General features: G+C 38.2%; 2 protein-coding genes across 3 annotated transcripts; both read left to right on the top strand.

The window, feature by feature from the left end:
* Positions 1–108: 108 nt before the first annotated feature.
* poli (polymerase (DNA directed) iota) lies at positions 109–8,468 on the top strand. Its single transcript, XM_063490372.1, has 10 exons — positions 109–291; positions 412–531; positions 619–783; positions 1,941–2,087; positions 2,284–2,520; positions 3,095–3,273; positions 3,869–3,960; positions 4,043–4,176; positions 5,311–5,531; positions 7,127–8,468. The coding sequence occupies exons 1-10, from the start codon at positions 189–191 to the stop codon at positions 7,889–7,891; spliced, it is 2,163 nt and encodes a 720-aa protein (XP_063346442.1). The 5' UTR covers positions 109–188; the 3' UTR covers positions 7,892–8,468.
* Positions 8,469–8,746: 278 nt separating this feature from the next.
* On the top strand, positions 8,747–17,880 carry LOC134639257 (ras-related protein Rab-27B-like). 2 transcript variants are annotated; one of them, XM_063490377.1, is made up of 6 exons: positions 8,747–8,871; positions 9,567–9,739; positions 11,044–11,129; positions 14,673–14,776; positions 14,916–15,039; positions 16,068–17,880. In XM_063490377.1, the coding sequence occupies exons 2-6, from the start codon at positions 9,587–9,589 to the stop codon at positions 16,255–16,257; spliced, it is 657 nt and encodes a 218-aa protein (XP_063346447.1). In that variant the 5' UTR covers positions 8,747–8,871; positions 9,567–9,586; the 3' UTR covers positions 16,258–17,880. The 2 variants fall into 2 exon arrangements, with proteins under 2 accessions (XP_063346447.1, XP_063346445.1); XM_063490375.1 differs by lacking the exon at positions 8,747–8,871 and having other exon boundaries at positions 9,122–9,739.
* The last annotated feature ends 13 nt before the right edge of the window (positions 17,881–17,893 follow it).

Raw genomic sequence — 17,893 nt, 5'->3', positions numbered from 1 at the left:
AAAAATGCATTTATAGAAACTTTTTTTGGTAGTTGTTGCGTTGCAGTAACTCCTCCACGTCGAGAGACGGCAACGTTGCACGTAACTGAATTGGGACCTACAATGAAAGAACTATTACGACAACAACAGCAGCAGTAGTCGTAGCAGTCTATATTTCTGCAAAATTTATTAAATTTGCGAGCTTTAAGATGGAAAACAGCGAGGATGAGGAGGATGAAAACGAGTGGATGAACAGTTTCGTGGATTCATCGACACATAGCCCCCCTGCTGCTGCTGCTGCTGCTGCTTCAGGTAAACTTGGAGACTTAAGCTAGGCAGTCTGAAACTGAAATCTGACAGTTGCTCTTTGCTTTCATATGACTTTCAGAGTTCGAGATATGGTAACTGTTGTACATATAATGTGTGTTTCAGGACCAAGCATCAGTAAAACGCCAGTACGTGCACACAGAGTCATTTTGCATTTTGACCTAGACTGCTTCTATGCTCAGGTGGAAATGATCAGAAACCCTGCACTGAGAGAAGTCCCGTTAGGTAAACTCGCATGCTATTAAAGCTGCAAAAGAAAAAAGTGTAAAAAACATTTGTGGCAAAGCTTCTAAATGACTCTCATATCATCAGGTATACAGCAGAAGTACATCATAGTCACTTGTAACTATGTGGCAAGGGAGAGGGGTGTCAACAAGCTGATGTCTGTGACTGATGCTAAGGAGAAATGTCCTGAGCTGGTGCTGGTTAAAGGAGAAGACCTCACACACTACAGAGAGATGTCATATAAAATGACAGGTAAGCAGTGCATCACAATTTTTTGTCGTAGTGTGCAGTATGACATTAAAGTGCACTCTGAGAAAATGTAATCGTAGTTGCTGCAATAAAAGAAGCTTGGAAGATCAGCCAAGTGCTAAACATGGAGATTAAAGTCGCACCATAGCAATCAGGTTGGACTTTGGTCCACTGCAGCATCTTAATTCTTTTCTTTTTCAGCCATTCTGCTGTAGATTTGTGCTTGGAATTATTATGATGTTGATAACCCAGTTTTAGCCAGGCTTTTGCTGTATTTTGCTGTGAATGCTATATTTTACTCTGAAATACTTTGGTATACAGAGACGTTCGTGGTCAGCTCAGTGACTCCAAGATGTCCAGGTTCTGTGGCTGCAAAACAAGCCCAGATTAGCACCATGCTTGACAGCTGGTATAAGGTGTTTGTGCTAATATGCTGTTTCTTTGATTTACAGCCAAATATTTCCACTTTGGCTTTGAAAAAAAAGTCATCCTTGATTTGTGCTGAATGTTTTTTATAGAGGTGGTCACACTTGCTGATGGAAAAAATAATCTGCTGCATTTGATTTGCAGCACCTGGCTGCTACTTACCCTCTTAATTCCTATGGAGGTATTCCTGTGGTGGTATGCTTAGTTTTTCACAGGACTACATAGAGTCCTGTAAAAACTTTTCACATGACTGAGAAATGTGGGTAACAAGAGGGCCTTGCTGTAACTTCTTTTGACTAGCCATTTATGCCAGATGGTGACGTGACCCTTAAAGTTTATCTGGGATGTCGTTTTTCTCCGGTGACTAGTGTTTGTTTCTATGACATGGATTTATTTTCAGCTTGTAGCAAGCAAATTAAATAGTGAGCTGCTTAAAGCAACAAAATATCACATTTTGGAGTCGGTCTCTTAAAGAAAATCATGATTTGGGCAACTCTTAAATTCCACAATTCATAATAATCACAACCCTTTTTGACTCAACTGCTAAAATCTCTAATTCCTACATTTCAGCATTTGTTTTCCTCAAGAATGTAAACAGCTTTTAACGCACTGTTTGGTTCACCACCCTCGTGGTGTTCCTTGTTGGTTATTAGAAACTAAATGGAGTAAATGGAATTGATGTTTTCATCTGATAACCGTTTGTATATATTTACCTTTTCTCGTTTGCCATCCAGATCTGCTGATGTCTTATTGTCCTCTTGTGGAAAGGCTTGGATTTGATGAAAACTTCATGGACGTCACTGAGATGGTAGAACAAAGGCTTGCACAGATAGTGAAGTCTGAAGACTTTTCATTTAAAGGACACGTCTACAATCATCCAAGTAAGTCACATTCGTGCTTCTCAAGTGTAGATGTACATCTGGCCCACTGAAACTGGGAAATGGCTCGTGAAAATAGCTCAAACTCGTGAGATATTTGCATAGTGCTTTCAGTTTCGTTCTTCATGAACAGCTCACCTGCAGATCCTAAACTGTATCACGTGTGCTCATACCCACAGTTTTTCCCCTTCCTGTTCAGGTGCAGATGTTAAAGCCAGTAACTACCCAAGGTTGGCTTTAGGTTCACACATTGCAGCAGAGCTCAGAGAAGCCGTCCACAGCAAACTGGGCCTGACCGGCTGTGCTGGCATCGCCACAAACAAGCTGCTAGCCAAACTGGTTTCAGGCACCTTCAAACCCAACCAGCAAACCACTCTGCTCCCAGAGAACATCAGTGACATCATGGGTTGCCTAAGCAGTGTCCGCAAAGTGCCAGGTATAGATGCTCTAAAACAGCGGTCCCCAACCCCCGGGCCTCGGACAGGTACCGGTCCGTGAGTTGTTTGGTACCGGGCCGCGAGAGTTGAGGCTCGGGTGTGAAATGTATGGTTTTCAGGGTTTTTATCGGTTTTCAGCGTTATTTTGTTATCGTTTTTTATCGTTAACACAGTTTTCCTGGGTCTTTTCACGTGTGTTATGAATAAATCTTTTTTTTTCGGTACCAGTACTAGTTTTATTTTGTTGTATTTATCCGCGACACCTTAAAGGCCGGTCCGTGAAAATATTGTCGGGCATAAACCGGTCCGTGGCGCAAAAAAGGTTGGGGACCGCTGCTCTAAAAGATAGTTAATCATCAGTAGATGGCAGGTAGGTGAACAGAAATGCATAACATGATATGCATCGAGATTGAGTTTTAATGACGTATAGTTGTTACACTGTTGTCCTTAACATTTGGAGCATTTTTAATTAAAGATGCTTTTATCCAAAACTCACTGATGCATTTTTGTTGTGTGTTACATGTGTTAAGTATGTCTGATGATATATTTTGTGGTGCCATCTTGTATTCTCAGGGGTGGGTCACCAAACTGCTAAGAGACTTCAAGCCCTGGGATTGGTCAGCGTAAAAGACCTGCAGCTGTGTCCTCTGAATGACCTGGCGAAGGAGCTTGGAAGTCCCACTGCTCAGCGTTTGAAGAATCTGGCCCTCGGTGTTGATGACTCAGCTGTCACTTGTACTGGGGCCCCTCAGGTAGGCTGCGACATCTGAGATTCCCGGTATCTAAGAAAGCTAGGGTCGGGAAGCTGTGTGAGTTTTTCTTCTTTGTAGCTACAACCTGCATTTTTTCTGATGATCAGCAGGGAGCGGCTGCAGTATAAAGATTTATGAATAAATGGGTGTTTGCTCCATTTATTCAGGCCCCCACTTTTGCTGTGCAGAAACTCTTGCAGTACTACTTAGCAGTAATTCATAACTAATAGTTTCTTATATCTACAGCTTATATATTGTGAGGTTGTATGTTTTTAAACACTTTACTGATAAATAAATAAGTTTTAGTAGTATTCAAACAAAACATCAGTGACTTGGTTTTAATTTGGCATTTTGAGTTTAAGCAATCCAGTTCAGTTTAGTGAACCATAGTTATTTAGGTTTAAAATATAGAAAAAAGAGTCCAGTAGTGACCTTTAAGGAAGCAGATGAAAAGTAAAACTGGAAGTTCATAAATAATATTGATTCCTGTGTTTTTAATATGTAAATTGCCGTAGAAATCCTTTAATTCTAGTCATGTTTGATGGGAAACAACTTTACATTTCTTGGCTGCATTGCTCTCCTCTTTATGTTTCAGTCTCTCAGCGATGAAGACTCTTTCAAAAAAATGTCCTCAACAAAAGAGGTTTCAGAGAAGACACAACAACTTTTGAGCAGTCTGGTTGGAAGGTCTGTTTTACCAGCTCAAAGCTGAATCACCACAGGGGGATGGCTTCCTTAATCTTACCTTTGGTTTTATGTTTGAAAGCAGGATGCGCAAAGATGGCAGGCAGCCTCAAACCTTCAGGCTCACAATCCGTAAATACACAACGACCAACAAGTGGTTCAGTCGGGAGAGCCGGCAGTGTCCGATCCCCAACCAGATTGGACAGAAGATCAGCTCTGGTATGCTCACGTGTCAGGGAGAGCTCAGACTGATATCTGTAGAGGCTTTATCAGGTTTTTAATTTTCTGTGAAAAAAATCTTAATGTATAAATTTTTGAAGAATGTAGTTCCACACTGTAGTGGTTTACACATTCACCTAAAAAGCAAAAGAGTTACCCACTCTGTCTATCCCTTGTCAATAATTAGACAAAAAAAAAATAATAATAATAATTGGATGTTTTTTTTAAAATCTTCTCTCATAAATGTTTTAAAGAAGATCCTTTTCTTATGTTCTGTCATACATGTACTGGTACAATGGTGGAGCCTCAAAATAAGATCATTTCTAGATGAACCCTTTGATCCAACATTTCAGATTGCTCCAAATGCTCTGTTAAAAGCTGTTTATCATCCACTTAGATTTTTATGATGTCCCTCTGAGCAGATATCTCTATAAATGGTCATCACACAGGAGGCTCCTCCTCCTTCTGCTTAACAAAGCGCCTCCTTTTAGAGGAAAAAATAAGGTTTAGTTTGAACTGTGAAGCATGCAAAGCTTCTCTAATATAGTCAAAAAATAAAACATAGCCAAAATATTAAACAATCTATACATTTTTTAAAAATATATTTGCCCTGGCTCTCTGCCTTTGAAAACCACATCCTTTTCCCCGAGATTTTGTCAGCAGTCAGCAGTTTTCCCTCAGGGTAACTATAAATGAATATTCCTGGTTTCAGACAAAAATGTCAAGCACTCACTGTGCGCCTTTACCCGACACAAACAGGCTACGCTGGGAATGAGCTTAACCTGGCAGACTTTAGTTGCTAAAGCTGATTTCTCAAGTCAAAATCAGAGCATAAATAAACTTTTTTGATTTTGAGTTTTAAGTCGGTTATCGAATTAAAATCGGTAAGTTTACAGTGATTTCTTGCTTTTTCGCTAAACAAAAACATAATAAAAAGCTTTAGTCATCCAGGTCAGACTATAACTACAAGTCTAGATGTACCATATCTACCGAGCCTTTGTAATATCTGGTAATGTCTTCAGTCACATTAATTTAAATTAATCAGTTAATTAGTTGGTTAATGAAAGCAGTTAAAATCAGCTCAGTTAGGAAAACTCTTTCCATTAAAACAGTTTTTCTCTAATGTGTCTATAGGCAGTAGTGATGATGCTGTCATGCAGCTGCTCCCGTTGGCCATGAAACTCTTCTACAGGATGGTGGACTGCGGCGCCCCCTTCCACCTCACCCTCATTAACGTCTGCTTCAGTAATCTGCAGACCAGAGCAGCTGCCGTCACCGGGAAGGGCTCGATAACATCGTTCTTTTCACAGAGCACATCTCCCAAAAAGTCCCAGACCGTCGTATCGCAGTGCCAGGTAAAATGTAACGTGGCTTGTCAACACTGTTAGATAATCTTAGTTTGATTTTCCATAAAAAGGAAAATGAAAGGAGTTGTAATAAAAAATAAAACATAGTAAAAAATTTTAACTGTTGCCTATAAAAGTGAAATGTTTTGGATTGCCTGCTAAGGCCTTCAGAATCACTCATAAAAAACTGTTGGATCTGATTTCTGTCTGATTAGGGCTGCAAATAACTTTATTTTCTATCATATTAGTATATGAATTAATTATAAAATGTCAAACCATAATGAAAAAAACAAATCAGTCACTCTTAAGATGTCTTATTTTGTCTCAACAGCCCAAAGAAATTAATTTTACCTTTCTTTGGGACAAGGAGAAGCTAGGACTTGACCATTTTACAGTTTCTTAATTTTGTCTGAATGGCAGGAATTATCTATCATTTTCTTTCATTCCTATTACTAAGCGCCATTAGAGTTGCACTCGACAATTTCAATACTACGATCTGCAGTAGCTGGATCACTGAGGATCCACTGCCAGCATCCTAATGTTAGACACCCAGAGGATCTTTGTCCATACTCTGATGGGTCAGAGATATTGAGCCAGCCATGGAAACCATGGCACATCATTATAGGCAAGTTGATGTAATGAAATCATTGGATTTCCTGTTCTAAAAATATGCTACTGTAACCTGATTCCCACCATTGGCAGTACTCCTCTTCCTTTCTTATTTGGCTATTAAGGGCAAATATTTGTGGGTTTCTAAAAACACTCCAGAGCAGCTTCAGGGTTTTTTCCTGACTTAAAATTAGCCTTTCAGGGTCAAGTATGGACGTAAGCACAACTAGTCATCATATTCTTGAGGCAATAAGTGTGTGTAACCGTACGTAAGAGAGGTCCGCACATTATTTCTGGCCATGCTTGAAAATGAAAATTGAAATGAAAGCCCACTTAAAATATTACAACCCCTGCGATTTTCTTTTTAGGCAGCAACAAAACGTCTTTGCTAGGTGCCAAATTTATTATGCCAAAGAAAAACTGTGAACTGTGTTTAAATAAGTAATGACAGCTGAAACTTTGCTTCATGTTCTGCGTCAAAATGTCATTAAAGACATAATTTATCCAGATAATTTTTGAAAAATTGCAGGTTTAACCTACTAAAAGTAATTCACTTTCATTCGACTGCTGTAACTTTCACTTTTGGCCAAGCTGACTGCTGAACGGTGACAATAAGCTTGACTGTAAGTGCCACTGCAAGAATCCACAGTCTGAGCTGATGGGCTTTCATGAAACATGTTTAACTTTGGTTACATATGAAGTCCACTCAACTCCATGAAAACGCTGCTTTGTGTTAGCAGTGGGAAGTCCTGAGAAAAAAAAATGTATTTAAGGCCATATTGGCTCTACTTTGGACATCATGATCATGAAATAGGTATTAAATTAAAGTCAAAGTGGTATTAGAAGGATTCTTCAGAAATAATTAATGTTGGTCAGTAGAAAGGCTGTTCTTTCACACTGCGCAGTTACCTAATGCAGGATTTTTCTTTCCTAGAAGGAGTGTGTTAGTACTCTGAATTTCCTCACGTCACTTTTGTTCCTCTTTAATTCTCCAGTGTGTCGATTCCTCTCAGGGTATTGATATGGATCATCAGTTTGGCACAGATGGCTTGATTTCTCAACACAATAAACAACCCGCCACACAAAGCTCTTCTAGCTCTGAGGCACCATTACACGGGTTAAGATGGAAACAGAACTCTGCTGTTATTGTAGAAAACACTCGAAATGCATCCTGCAGTACAGCTGGGTGCGACCCTGACGAAACGGCTAACGCTGTGACACGGTTGCCTCCCAATGTTGACCCGGAGGTGTTCAAACTTCTTCCAGAGGACATCCAGAAGGAGCTGTTATCTCCTGCTTATGTGAGCTCCCTGTACAGCACTTCTAGCAGCCAGTCAGGCACTGATGTCCCCAGCACATCAAAAAACAAACTTCCTGAGACACTTACAGACTCAGAAAGTATTAGTGACACAAAAGATGCTGCAAACAAGTTGAACTCTTCCAACAGAGCGACCACCGTGAATCACCAGGGGAAGGCAGGTACAAGTGCATTCCCAGGAGAAGACGTCATGGAAGAAGGGGGTCTGTCATTCCCCCGGTCATCTGACTGCGAGTTCCCGGGAAATGTGGACCCTAAGGTGTTTTCTGAGCTTCCGCCAGATGTTCAAAGGGAGCTGATGTCTGAGTGGAAGCAGCAGAAGCCAATTCTGAAGACTTCTTCATCTAAGAAACCAGGAAAAAGCTTGATGACCAAAGACAGAAAGGCTCCAGGAAAAGGCAGCCAGGCCAACAACTTGTTCAAGTATTTCAAACCCAGTTAGAGAGACACTATGTCACGAAGATAAATGAAAGTTTTCTTGATGTTGGGTTGTTGAACAAACTAAGCAACTTTTCTTTTAAAGCAATTTATAACCTAAGTTGAATCAGGTGACCTTGAATGTCAGAAAGTTTGTTTTTCCTAAGCATTAAATAATTGATATCTAATATCGTGTGATATCTTTACCGTGTGTATAAAATATATTTTCTATCATATAACAAATTATAATGGTAGATGGTCATATTAAACATGGTCAAACCACCAGCCAATCAGAAGGTAGATCACATAACGGAAGGGGGACTTTAAAAGGAGGGGTATGTTAAGCTTCTAATCCTGCTTTTAACTGTTTAAGTATATACAGAAAAGATGCAGAAAGTGCCCAGCAATAAAGGAGGAAATTAACTGATTCCATCAATGATCAATAGTTGAGCTCAATAATGTAATAACTAAACTATAGCCTTAAAAATGGGCACTGAGTATGAGCAGAAAGCCTCACTTCAGACATTGATTTACTGATTAACCTGACAGTGCAAATTAATGATATTTAAAGTTCTCAGATACATATTTCAGTTCCTTTTTTGTACCATGGCACATATAAGTGACATAGTTTTCCTTTTTAGAAATAAAACCTTTTATAGAACTTAAAAACGTCTATAGACTGCTTTGTTTTTAGAAGCAGGATTACTTCACTGAGCCTCCAGACGTGAGGCCTGTGTTTTTGGTTTTTTTTGGTTGGACCATTTCCACTTAAATCCACAGACAATCCAGTGTTCAAAGAGCCCTTTTTACTCATAAATAACAGCGGAAAACACAAGGGTCTGTAAACACAGCAGCAGCTGGTTATAAACTCCTCCCTGGATCACATGTAACACAGGGGTAAGGTTCAGGCTATGCAATGTACCATCGAATGATGATAGTGGTTATTTAATAAGAACAAGCGGTGCAACTTGTGAACGGATGTTTTCATTTTCTCCACGTAGACTGGTAAGATTTTAAAGTTTTAATGGTTTGTGTGTGCTGAGGGTATATTATTGGTGTTTGGACTATTTAGAAAATTACTAAAGTAATGTTTTGTGTTAATCTAGTAAATCTTTTTGTTAATCATTAGAGGGTTAATTAAGCAGCACCCTTGTCACTTGATTGCACAGAATAAGACATGGTAATATCTCTTTTAATATATGTTTTTTTAAGTACATAAGGGAGTAAGAAAAATACTTTTAACTATTTGGCATCATTAAATGGGATTTCCCATCCTGCCTTTACTGGACTAGCCCCAGCTGACAGTGTAAACAAAGCATTGCGATGACAGAGTAGCGTCATGCACTGCTGAGCTGTCTGCCCATAGCTCTTTAAGTCAATAAAAGGAGTTCTGTGTGCCAAACAAGCTGGGTTTTGCTAAGCAAAGTTAGAGAAAACTCTGGAGAGGCATTTGACTGCTCATGTGGAAGCCAGCTCCAGTCATGTGCTAGTCCTTCTCTGATCAGTGCCTAATGAGTGGGGAGTTATGACGTCCTGCTAAGCCTGTGTGATGGTCCTACAGCCTCAGACTGAGAACTGCAGCTTAGGTTGAAGAATTTAACCTTATAAGTTGTTATTTTCCCACATGTGTCTCAACTCTCATGGTTTGGTACATGTGAAAACCAGCAAAGCGTTGTACTGTGAGCTAAACTCTGTGGCAGGTTCGGCACTCAGCTGCAGAATGGCTAACTGGGACTATGACTATCTGATCAAGCTGCTGGCTCTGGGGGACTCGGGAGTGGGAAAGACCACCTTCCTCTACAGGTACACTGACAACAAGTTCAACCGCAAATTCACAACCACAGTGGGCATCGACTTCAGGGAAAAGAGAGTGGTGAGTACATGTTAATTGCATTTAAATTATAGGGAAAAAACCATTTCAAAAACTCAGTAAGGCCAGGTAAGCCTTTTACACATTTATCTTTTTAAGTATTTTATAATAATTGGCAGATAATGTTTGATACAGAAATAAGTGGCCATTAACTTTTATTAGAGTACACAACAAATTATTATTTGTCAGGTTAATGTGGGATCACCAGAGTCAAGAAAGCATTCTAGTGGAGCTATATTGTAGGAAATATAAAAGAAACAAAGATATGTTTGAAGTGCTGATCCCCAGACTCCCTCCAATATTGATCTCCACCACTGAAATCTGCATCTTTAGTATCAAATGTTATTTTAAAAATTTTTGTTGTCTTTGTGTTAACAGTCATATGTGGTCTTTTTTTGTTTGTTTGTTTGTTTCACTGACTTCTTGCAGCAAGTCACAATAAATTGAGGCGTTCAGGTTGCGCTATGTTAGTAGAACTTTTCACACTTATTGAAACTATTTAAAATTTTACAAGAAAGACAAAGAAAAATCTGCAAATACTCACTGGACTAAAAAACGATCTCGATCTGAGAGTGTTCTTCTTACTTAAAACAATAATAAAGAAAAAGTATGCATATAGAGGGTAAAATTATTTTCTGGCTTCATCGTCTGTTAGAAAAAATGTGTTAACTCAGGTTGTTAGTAACATGGTAATAATAATCTATTGAAGAAACTCTAACTGAATGTCTAATAAACACAACAAAATAAGGCCAGTTAAATGGGGGTTTGCCAAACTCGTCTTAGGGAAATAATTAAAACAAAATAGAGAATTACAAACCAAAAGTTTAATACTTTCTTCTTGAAAAAATATAACAAAGAACAAAATTAAATCCTGTAAATCCTTAGTAAGTAAAACCGCGATTTTAAAGCTGAAGTAGCAACCCTAATTTTAGTTTTCCTGATATAATCAGCTATACTGAAAATGCAAGGTTTTTATGTTATATGGAAATCTCTGTAGTCAAGTCTGTAGCCAAGAGAAAAAAGACATCTCTATTAGCTGCTTATATGAAACTAAAACATTAGTGTGGTATTATGTTGCCAGTACAGCTATGGTCACATTGAGTTTTTTCCATAAAGTAGACCTGTTATATCAAATTATCTATTTTGCTTGATCCCTATCATGAGTGTAACTGTGTTGCATCCGTCCACGCATCCTGCTAATCCAAAGAAACGACACAAAACGTAAAATAGAAATCGTGTAATTTGGTTTGGATGTGGAGCATTTTGAACTTTTTGAGTTGATTACTGGGCTCTGTGTATTGCTTTAGGTTTATACTGGGACAGGTGTAGATGGGGCAACTGAGAAGAACTTCAGAGTTCACCTTCAGCTTTGGGACACAGCAGGACAAGAGAGGTAATTACTAAATTTTTCTTTGTTTCATAATTCATAGTTAATATTTCATAAATAAGTGTGTTTGTGGAGCATCAAAACATTATTTATCATTTTAAAAAATCTTTGCACCTGATAATTAATTCCTCACACCTGGTTTATGTAGTCCATTTCATGTCCGGAATGGATTTTGCCTGGAAATAAGATTTTTTTTTTCCACTTCCATGTAAGTATCTATATAACTTTTTATGTCTGGATTTCTTCTTACATCATCCATAAGATCAAAGATGACCATAAGTCAGTTTTGTAATTGAGCTAAACTGAACATTTCTTACTTTGGTGAAATCCCAGTGGTCATGTAAAATGGTAGTTTAAATACATTATTAATTTTTATGACAAATTAAATTAAAACCTGAGGATAAATGGTCTGAAAGTGAGTTTATATGCTTATATGCTCTCTGCTAACACAAACTATAAGTAGGCCTTATTGAAGTGTGCATAGTTAAATACCTCAGTTAAGTGTAGAAACAAAAGTTTATGAGTTTGCCTGAGCACTGATGGTAACAAATACAGTAGTATTTAAAGGCACAATGAGACAGCTTTTGTTGGGATTTGGTATTATGTAAATAAAACTGAACTGAACTGAATAAAAACCTATTTAAAAAAAAACAACTTAAATTGTAGGCTTTTTTACTTGTTTGTTTGAACTTTAAACTGAACTACAGTCCTGAGTGCTTTTAATGTCTGTTTATGTATCTTTATGTTTCTTGTGTAATCACTTTAAATCCTTAACTCAAGCAGCTCAGTGAGGCTGCACTTTGGTGCTTTGAGCTAAATGCAAGCAAATGCTGAAATTTGCTGATTTGCTCTAAAATCAAATAAATACTTCAAATTCTCTCTGGCCTGATGCCAACACTACAGCAAATACAGAGAGTTTCGACAAAATGTGTATTTCAATTTAAAGTCTGTGTGGAAGCGTGAGCCAGAATATTGAGGCATTCAACTGATTTCAATCCAGTAAACTACTAAATACACCCATTGATTCAGTGTCTTCTAGGACTACCTGTAGCAGCCATAACTTGAAGTTTTTTGTATGATTGCATCAGCATTGTTATGTTTTGAGCCACTCTTCTTTACAATACTGCACTGAGGTTTGCTGGCATTTCTTTATGCACAACTCTAATAATGTCCTGCCAAAATATTTGTCTGAACTTTCGCACATTGCAGCATCTTGATTCTTTTTCAGCATTTTTTTGTAGATTTGCTTGATATTATTGTTCTGTTGCATCATTTAGTTTCAACCAACTTTAGCTGTCAGGCACATGATACTTTGGTATGCAGAGGGTTTCATGATTGACTAAATGACTGCAAGGTGCCCAGGTCCTGTGGTTGCAAAACAAGCTTAAATCTTCACCCTCCACTAACAGTCTTGACAGGTGGTATAAGGTGTTTGCCTTGATATGCTGTGTTTGGTTTCCTCCAAGCTAAACACAGCATATTGTGCATTATGGACAAACATCTCTGCTTTGGTGTCATCTGTCCAAAAGATATTGTTCCTGACATCTTGTCATTTGTTCTGACATGTTCTTTTTAGAGAGAACAACTCTTCCATACAAGCCACACTTGTTCAGTCTTTTGCTAATTGTATTGTCACAAACTTTCAGTGTTGGGGAGTAACGGAATACATGTGCCGGCGTTATGTATTTAAAATACAAAATATGAGTAACTGTATTCCGTTACAGTTACCGTTTAAAAAGGTGGTATTCAGAATACAGTTACTTTGTTGAAATAAATGGATTACACAGCGGTCTTTTCCTGCTTTATATGCTAAGCTATGCCCTCTCTATTTTTGGTAATTCCACACTGGTGGGAACCCAAACAAATCACATTAAGAGACTCTAATGTCTGTGTCTCAATCTCACGACCCATGTCACCCCTACTTGCAGCCCGTACAATGATGTGAAGGAATATTTTTTAAATTTATTATTCAAAAAATTATTTAATATGAAGGCAACAGGCAGAGTGTTACAGGCATAGCCCTAAAGGATGTAGCCTCATGGGCAGTGTAGTCCGTGCTGCAGGGAGAATGGACTGCTATACTCATTATCTGTCTGTGTGCAAGGGAGGGAGAAAAAGGAGAGTGGAAAAGTACGAGTTGTCACCGACCAGAAACGGGAAATGGAAGCATGTAAATATAATAATAACCACTGCAGCCAAAAGAGTGCCTGACGAGCCCAGTTGTAAGTAAGCTATTAAGGCTCGACTGTACGCTGTGTTCGTGTTTTTCTCCGAAACAACAATAAGTTCAGTTGGAGCAGCCTTTCAACGCCTCTCTCTGTCTCTCGCAAAGTTGACCCAGAAAACAAAGTAAAGCTAGTTTTCGGCTACGAGCCCGACACAGAACCCGACGTATTAGCCAGAGGTCCCTTTACTACGGTTCGGAGCCGCTGACCTGTTTTATAGTTTTCTATATGAGATCGCTGCAAAAAATGCAGCATTACCTAATGTCCACCCTACTGTTACTCATTTTATATTAAGATTTAAAAATCTAGTTAGTATTGGTATGGCGAGTAGCCTTCAGTAATAGTAATAAATTACACAGCAATAGTACATTCATGTAGTTGTAAAAAGCTTAATAATATATTAAGTAATCCAAAGTATTCAGAATATGTTACTCTCATTGAGTAATGAAACGGAATACGTTACAAAATACATTTTGGGGCATGTATTCTGTAATCTGTAGTGGAATACATTTTAAAAGTAACCTTCCCAACACTGTAAACTTTAGCATGCTAACTGAGGCCTGTAGAGTCTGAAATGTGGCGCTTGTCTGAATTTGTTGTTTGATCTGAGAAAGGTTGTAGGATTGTGCTAACTCACCCCTCAATGCTCCAGACAAGCAAAATGCAATAGATTCTGCATTTAAAGAGATCCTCACACTTGCTGATGATCAGTTGATTAAATGTATTTGATTAGCAGCCCCCTGCTGCTACTTACCTTCCTGTAGAAGCACTAAAGGTGTATTCAGGACTGCATAGTCCTTACTTTAGTGTAGCCACTCTGATGTCACACACTTGTTACTGAAGTCCTATTTCTTTGAGCCCTCTCCATCATAGCTTTATGAAACCAGACACCATGTGTACAAGGTGGCACAGACTTTATCAAGTAACCCACACGCTCATAAGGTAGTGGCTAAAGCATACTCTACTTTTATCATCCTACTTAATGTTACGCTAAGACTTGAAACTAGTGATAAAGACCATAAACTGGAATAACTTTTGCTGAGGCCACTGAAAAACCAAACTGAAAGCTATTTTCTCTTCTTGGAACCAGAGTAGTTACCTCCTAGAAACAATGCAAGTAACATCTTCCATCTTTTATATACAGTCTGTGCTAAGAAAAAACAATTTTAGCCTTGTGGGTCTGCTGGGGATGCAGTTACAGAAATCCCAAACGCCAGTAGGATTCTTGGGACCATGAATGTTGTATTGTATTTAAATCCATTCAGCAGGTGCTTAGACATGTCAGTTTGACATCTGCTTTCTAAAAAATCTGCTTTTTTTTTAGGTTCCGCAGCCTCACCACAGCTTTCTTCCGAGATGCCATGGGCTTCCTGTTGATGTTTGACTTGACCAATCAGCAAAGTTTCCTCAATGTCAGAAACTGGATGAGTATGTTTCCACTGAGCCCCCTGTTCTGCTTCCAATCAATATGTTTAGTTTTATGTTGCTGCACAGATAATAATCTTGAATGATTCTGAGTTTTTTCTCATGTATGCTGAGGCTTTACGTGACTTCCTCTGTGTTTCAGGTCAGCTGCAGGCCAACGCGTACTGTGAGAGTCCAGATGTGGTGTTGGTGGGCACCAAGGCAGACGTCAGAGACATGAGAAGTGTTCACGCCAGGCAAGCCAGAGATCTGGCAGACAGATATGGGTAAGGCCTTACAAACACTGTATTAATCATAAAAAATATGTCTGTACCCATAAAGAGACGTAATAGTGTACTTTCATACTTGTTTTTTCATTTTTTTCCTCTGTGCAAACATAAATATGGCTGCTGTTTGTTTGTTTATTAATACTGCCATGGTATTAAATTAATAACCAAACTTCATGTGACAACAGTTTACAGTTTTGTGTATGACTTTTATTGATCTTATGTCCTGTTTTATTTTTTTAATATTCAGAAGACTTATTAAGCCTGACGTTCTACCACATTAAATATAAGGTTACTGTAACCTTTTATTGCTATTGTTCTGTGGTAAATTATTATTTTTTGAATTGTTTTTTACTCATTTTAGCTTCTCCAATTTTAGTAGGTCTCTCAAAAAACTTTCTCTTGACCTTCATACATTATGAAGGTCAAGAGAAAGTTTGAATAGATGAAAATGGTTGCCTGAACTGATAAGTTCATTTGAGCCAGAGGTGTGAATTATCCCGAATGAGACCCCATTTTCCAAGCTGGAGCCCAAAGGGGCTTTTCAGCATGACCTACAAATACAAACTGACAGTGGGATCATTATATTTTTACAGCCTAATTGCTGAGAAAGACATTATCAGCCAGACCAAAGCGAAATGACACTTTATTAAAATTGTTTGCTATCACTACTCTGGTGCTATCCTTTTAAATTTAAAATTTAATATCATTTTATATTTATATAGCTTCATCTGGTAACTGTGATTTCTTCATCAAAGATCACGTTTCTGTTTTCTGCAGGTTCATGATGAGTTAATGAGTTCAGATTAGAAATTATTTTCTCTTTTCCTTGAAGATGACGGAAATCTAGTTTTAAATCTGTCACCATAAGATGGTGCTGGTCAACAGTTTTCCCTGATCTTGGATCTGTAAAAAAAAACCTTTTACACAAAGCCTCATTTCGGATTGTAAAACAATAAGCAGATTTAGATGCTAATCATTTCTAAGATCAACTAATGTTTTTTTTTCTTGTTCCACATTCTCCTAAGCATCCCGTACTTTGAGACGAGTGCAGTGACGGGTGCTGATGTGGACCTGGCGGTGACCACCCTGCTGAATTTGGTGATGAAGAGGATGGAGCAGAGCACATACGGGGGCCAAGGCTCAGAACCCAATGGCAGCCCCGTCTCCAGCCATGAAGTGGAGGAGGCATCTGTGGGGAGGAGATGTGCCTGCTGATGTTGCAACCACCAGCTCCTCTTTTCTCTTTTACACCATATATCACTGCATTTTGAGATCCTACCATTTTCTAGAGATCTACAACACTGCCTGTGAAAGGAGACATTTGAGATCCTAAAATCAAGCAAAATATAAGCCCATACTGTACATGAAAGGAGAAGAGCTTTGGAAAGTTTCATTTAAAGCATTATTATTGTTACAGTATAAATTCATCTTCTAGTGTTATTTATTCACACACTTTGTATTGTCAGAAACAACATAAAAGAAAACTGCAAAATGAAACAACTGTATGTCCACTTATAAAAAACTGCAGTACTATGTAAAAGTCTTGAACCCCTTATTTCTTTATATTTTGCATCCAAGGAGCCAAACTTTCTTATTATGTTGGTCTTTACTTTCTGAAGGTCATTCAAAGTTTTTCTTTGGACACTGGCTGTTTTTAACACATTTTCTGAAGAATGTTTATTTAAGCCACTTTAGCTGACTTATAATCATTCACCGGAAAATATGCAACTCAACAGATGAGCCAGTATTGTGTCTACACATAGGAAACAACTTGGCAAATAACCAGTCAATACCTGTGTCTTTCAAGCTCTTTACAATTGAAAACTTTTTACCTTTTAAACTGTATTTCCATATATGTCTGTTTGAAAAACATTCCTGGCCCTCATTCCCATTTTCAAGTAACGTTACTTACACAGCACTGTGAACAGGTCGAATATTGGCTCTTTTGACATGTTCGTACAAACACACCACAGATAAAGATATGGGTTCAAACAAATGCCCCAGAGTAATTTTTATAATTCAAAAAAATGATTAAAAATATAGATAGATACAAGACAGATAGAAAAAGTAAGTACACTGATACATTTATCTTTCTTTAAGTGTAAAATTAGGTGGTTGGGTTACTAGTGTTTTGAAGAACTTTATGCAGTGATATTTAAACATGTGGTCTGGCTTATTTAAACGTTTGACATCTTGGGTGTGTTGTTCTTTTTGTCATTGAAATGTGCGGTGTGAGTATCTGAAGAACTCTCAGACTTTCTACAGAATCCTATGAAATCTTTTGAAATAATCATTTCACTGTAAATCATATACCAGTGGCAAATATAGTCCCCAAAACTCAGTCGTAGTATGTGCAGGTAACTGTTGGTGCCAGTGCGTACATGTCTACTCTCCAAAGAGGCTCAGAATGCTGATAAAGACAAAAGCCTTCTCTGGGCATACAAAAACTAGGAAAGAGAAGACCAAAGGGTGCTTTCCAGAGGAAAGTCATACTAAGTGTGATGCATGATGTTGGAAATTTTCTGGTCTGGGGTTGCTTTGCTGCCTCAGGCAGCTGGTAGTCAATGATTCCACTCAGTCACAGATAATGTGAGGAAAGTTGTCTAAAAGTGGAAGTTAAAATTATCCAAATCCACTAACTGTATATAAAAGATGGACATAGCCTCTGGCTTTGAATGCCAATACAGACTTCCAATTCCAAAAGACTTCCAGTTCCAAAGAAGTTTTGGGGGGAAAAGGCCCCTGGCTCTCAATAAACATTTTCTTGATTAATTTATGGGCTTGTGGCAGTTTCCAGTTATATTAAACACATCCTGAAGTTCATATGTTAAAATGTAATATTTGTAATAAA

The sequence above is a fragment of the Pelmatolapia mariae genome, linkage group LG12 (genome assembly GCF_036321145.2).
Source record: "Pelmatolapia mariae isolate MD_Pm_ZW linkage group LG12, Pm_UMD_F_2, whole genome shotgun sequence".
Taxonomy (NCBI): Eukaryota; Metazoa; Chordata; class Actinopteri; order Cichliformes; family Cichlidae; genus Pelmatolapia; species Pelmatolapia mariae.
This window is presented reverse-complemented; position numbering and strand designations above follow the sequence as displayed.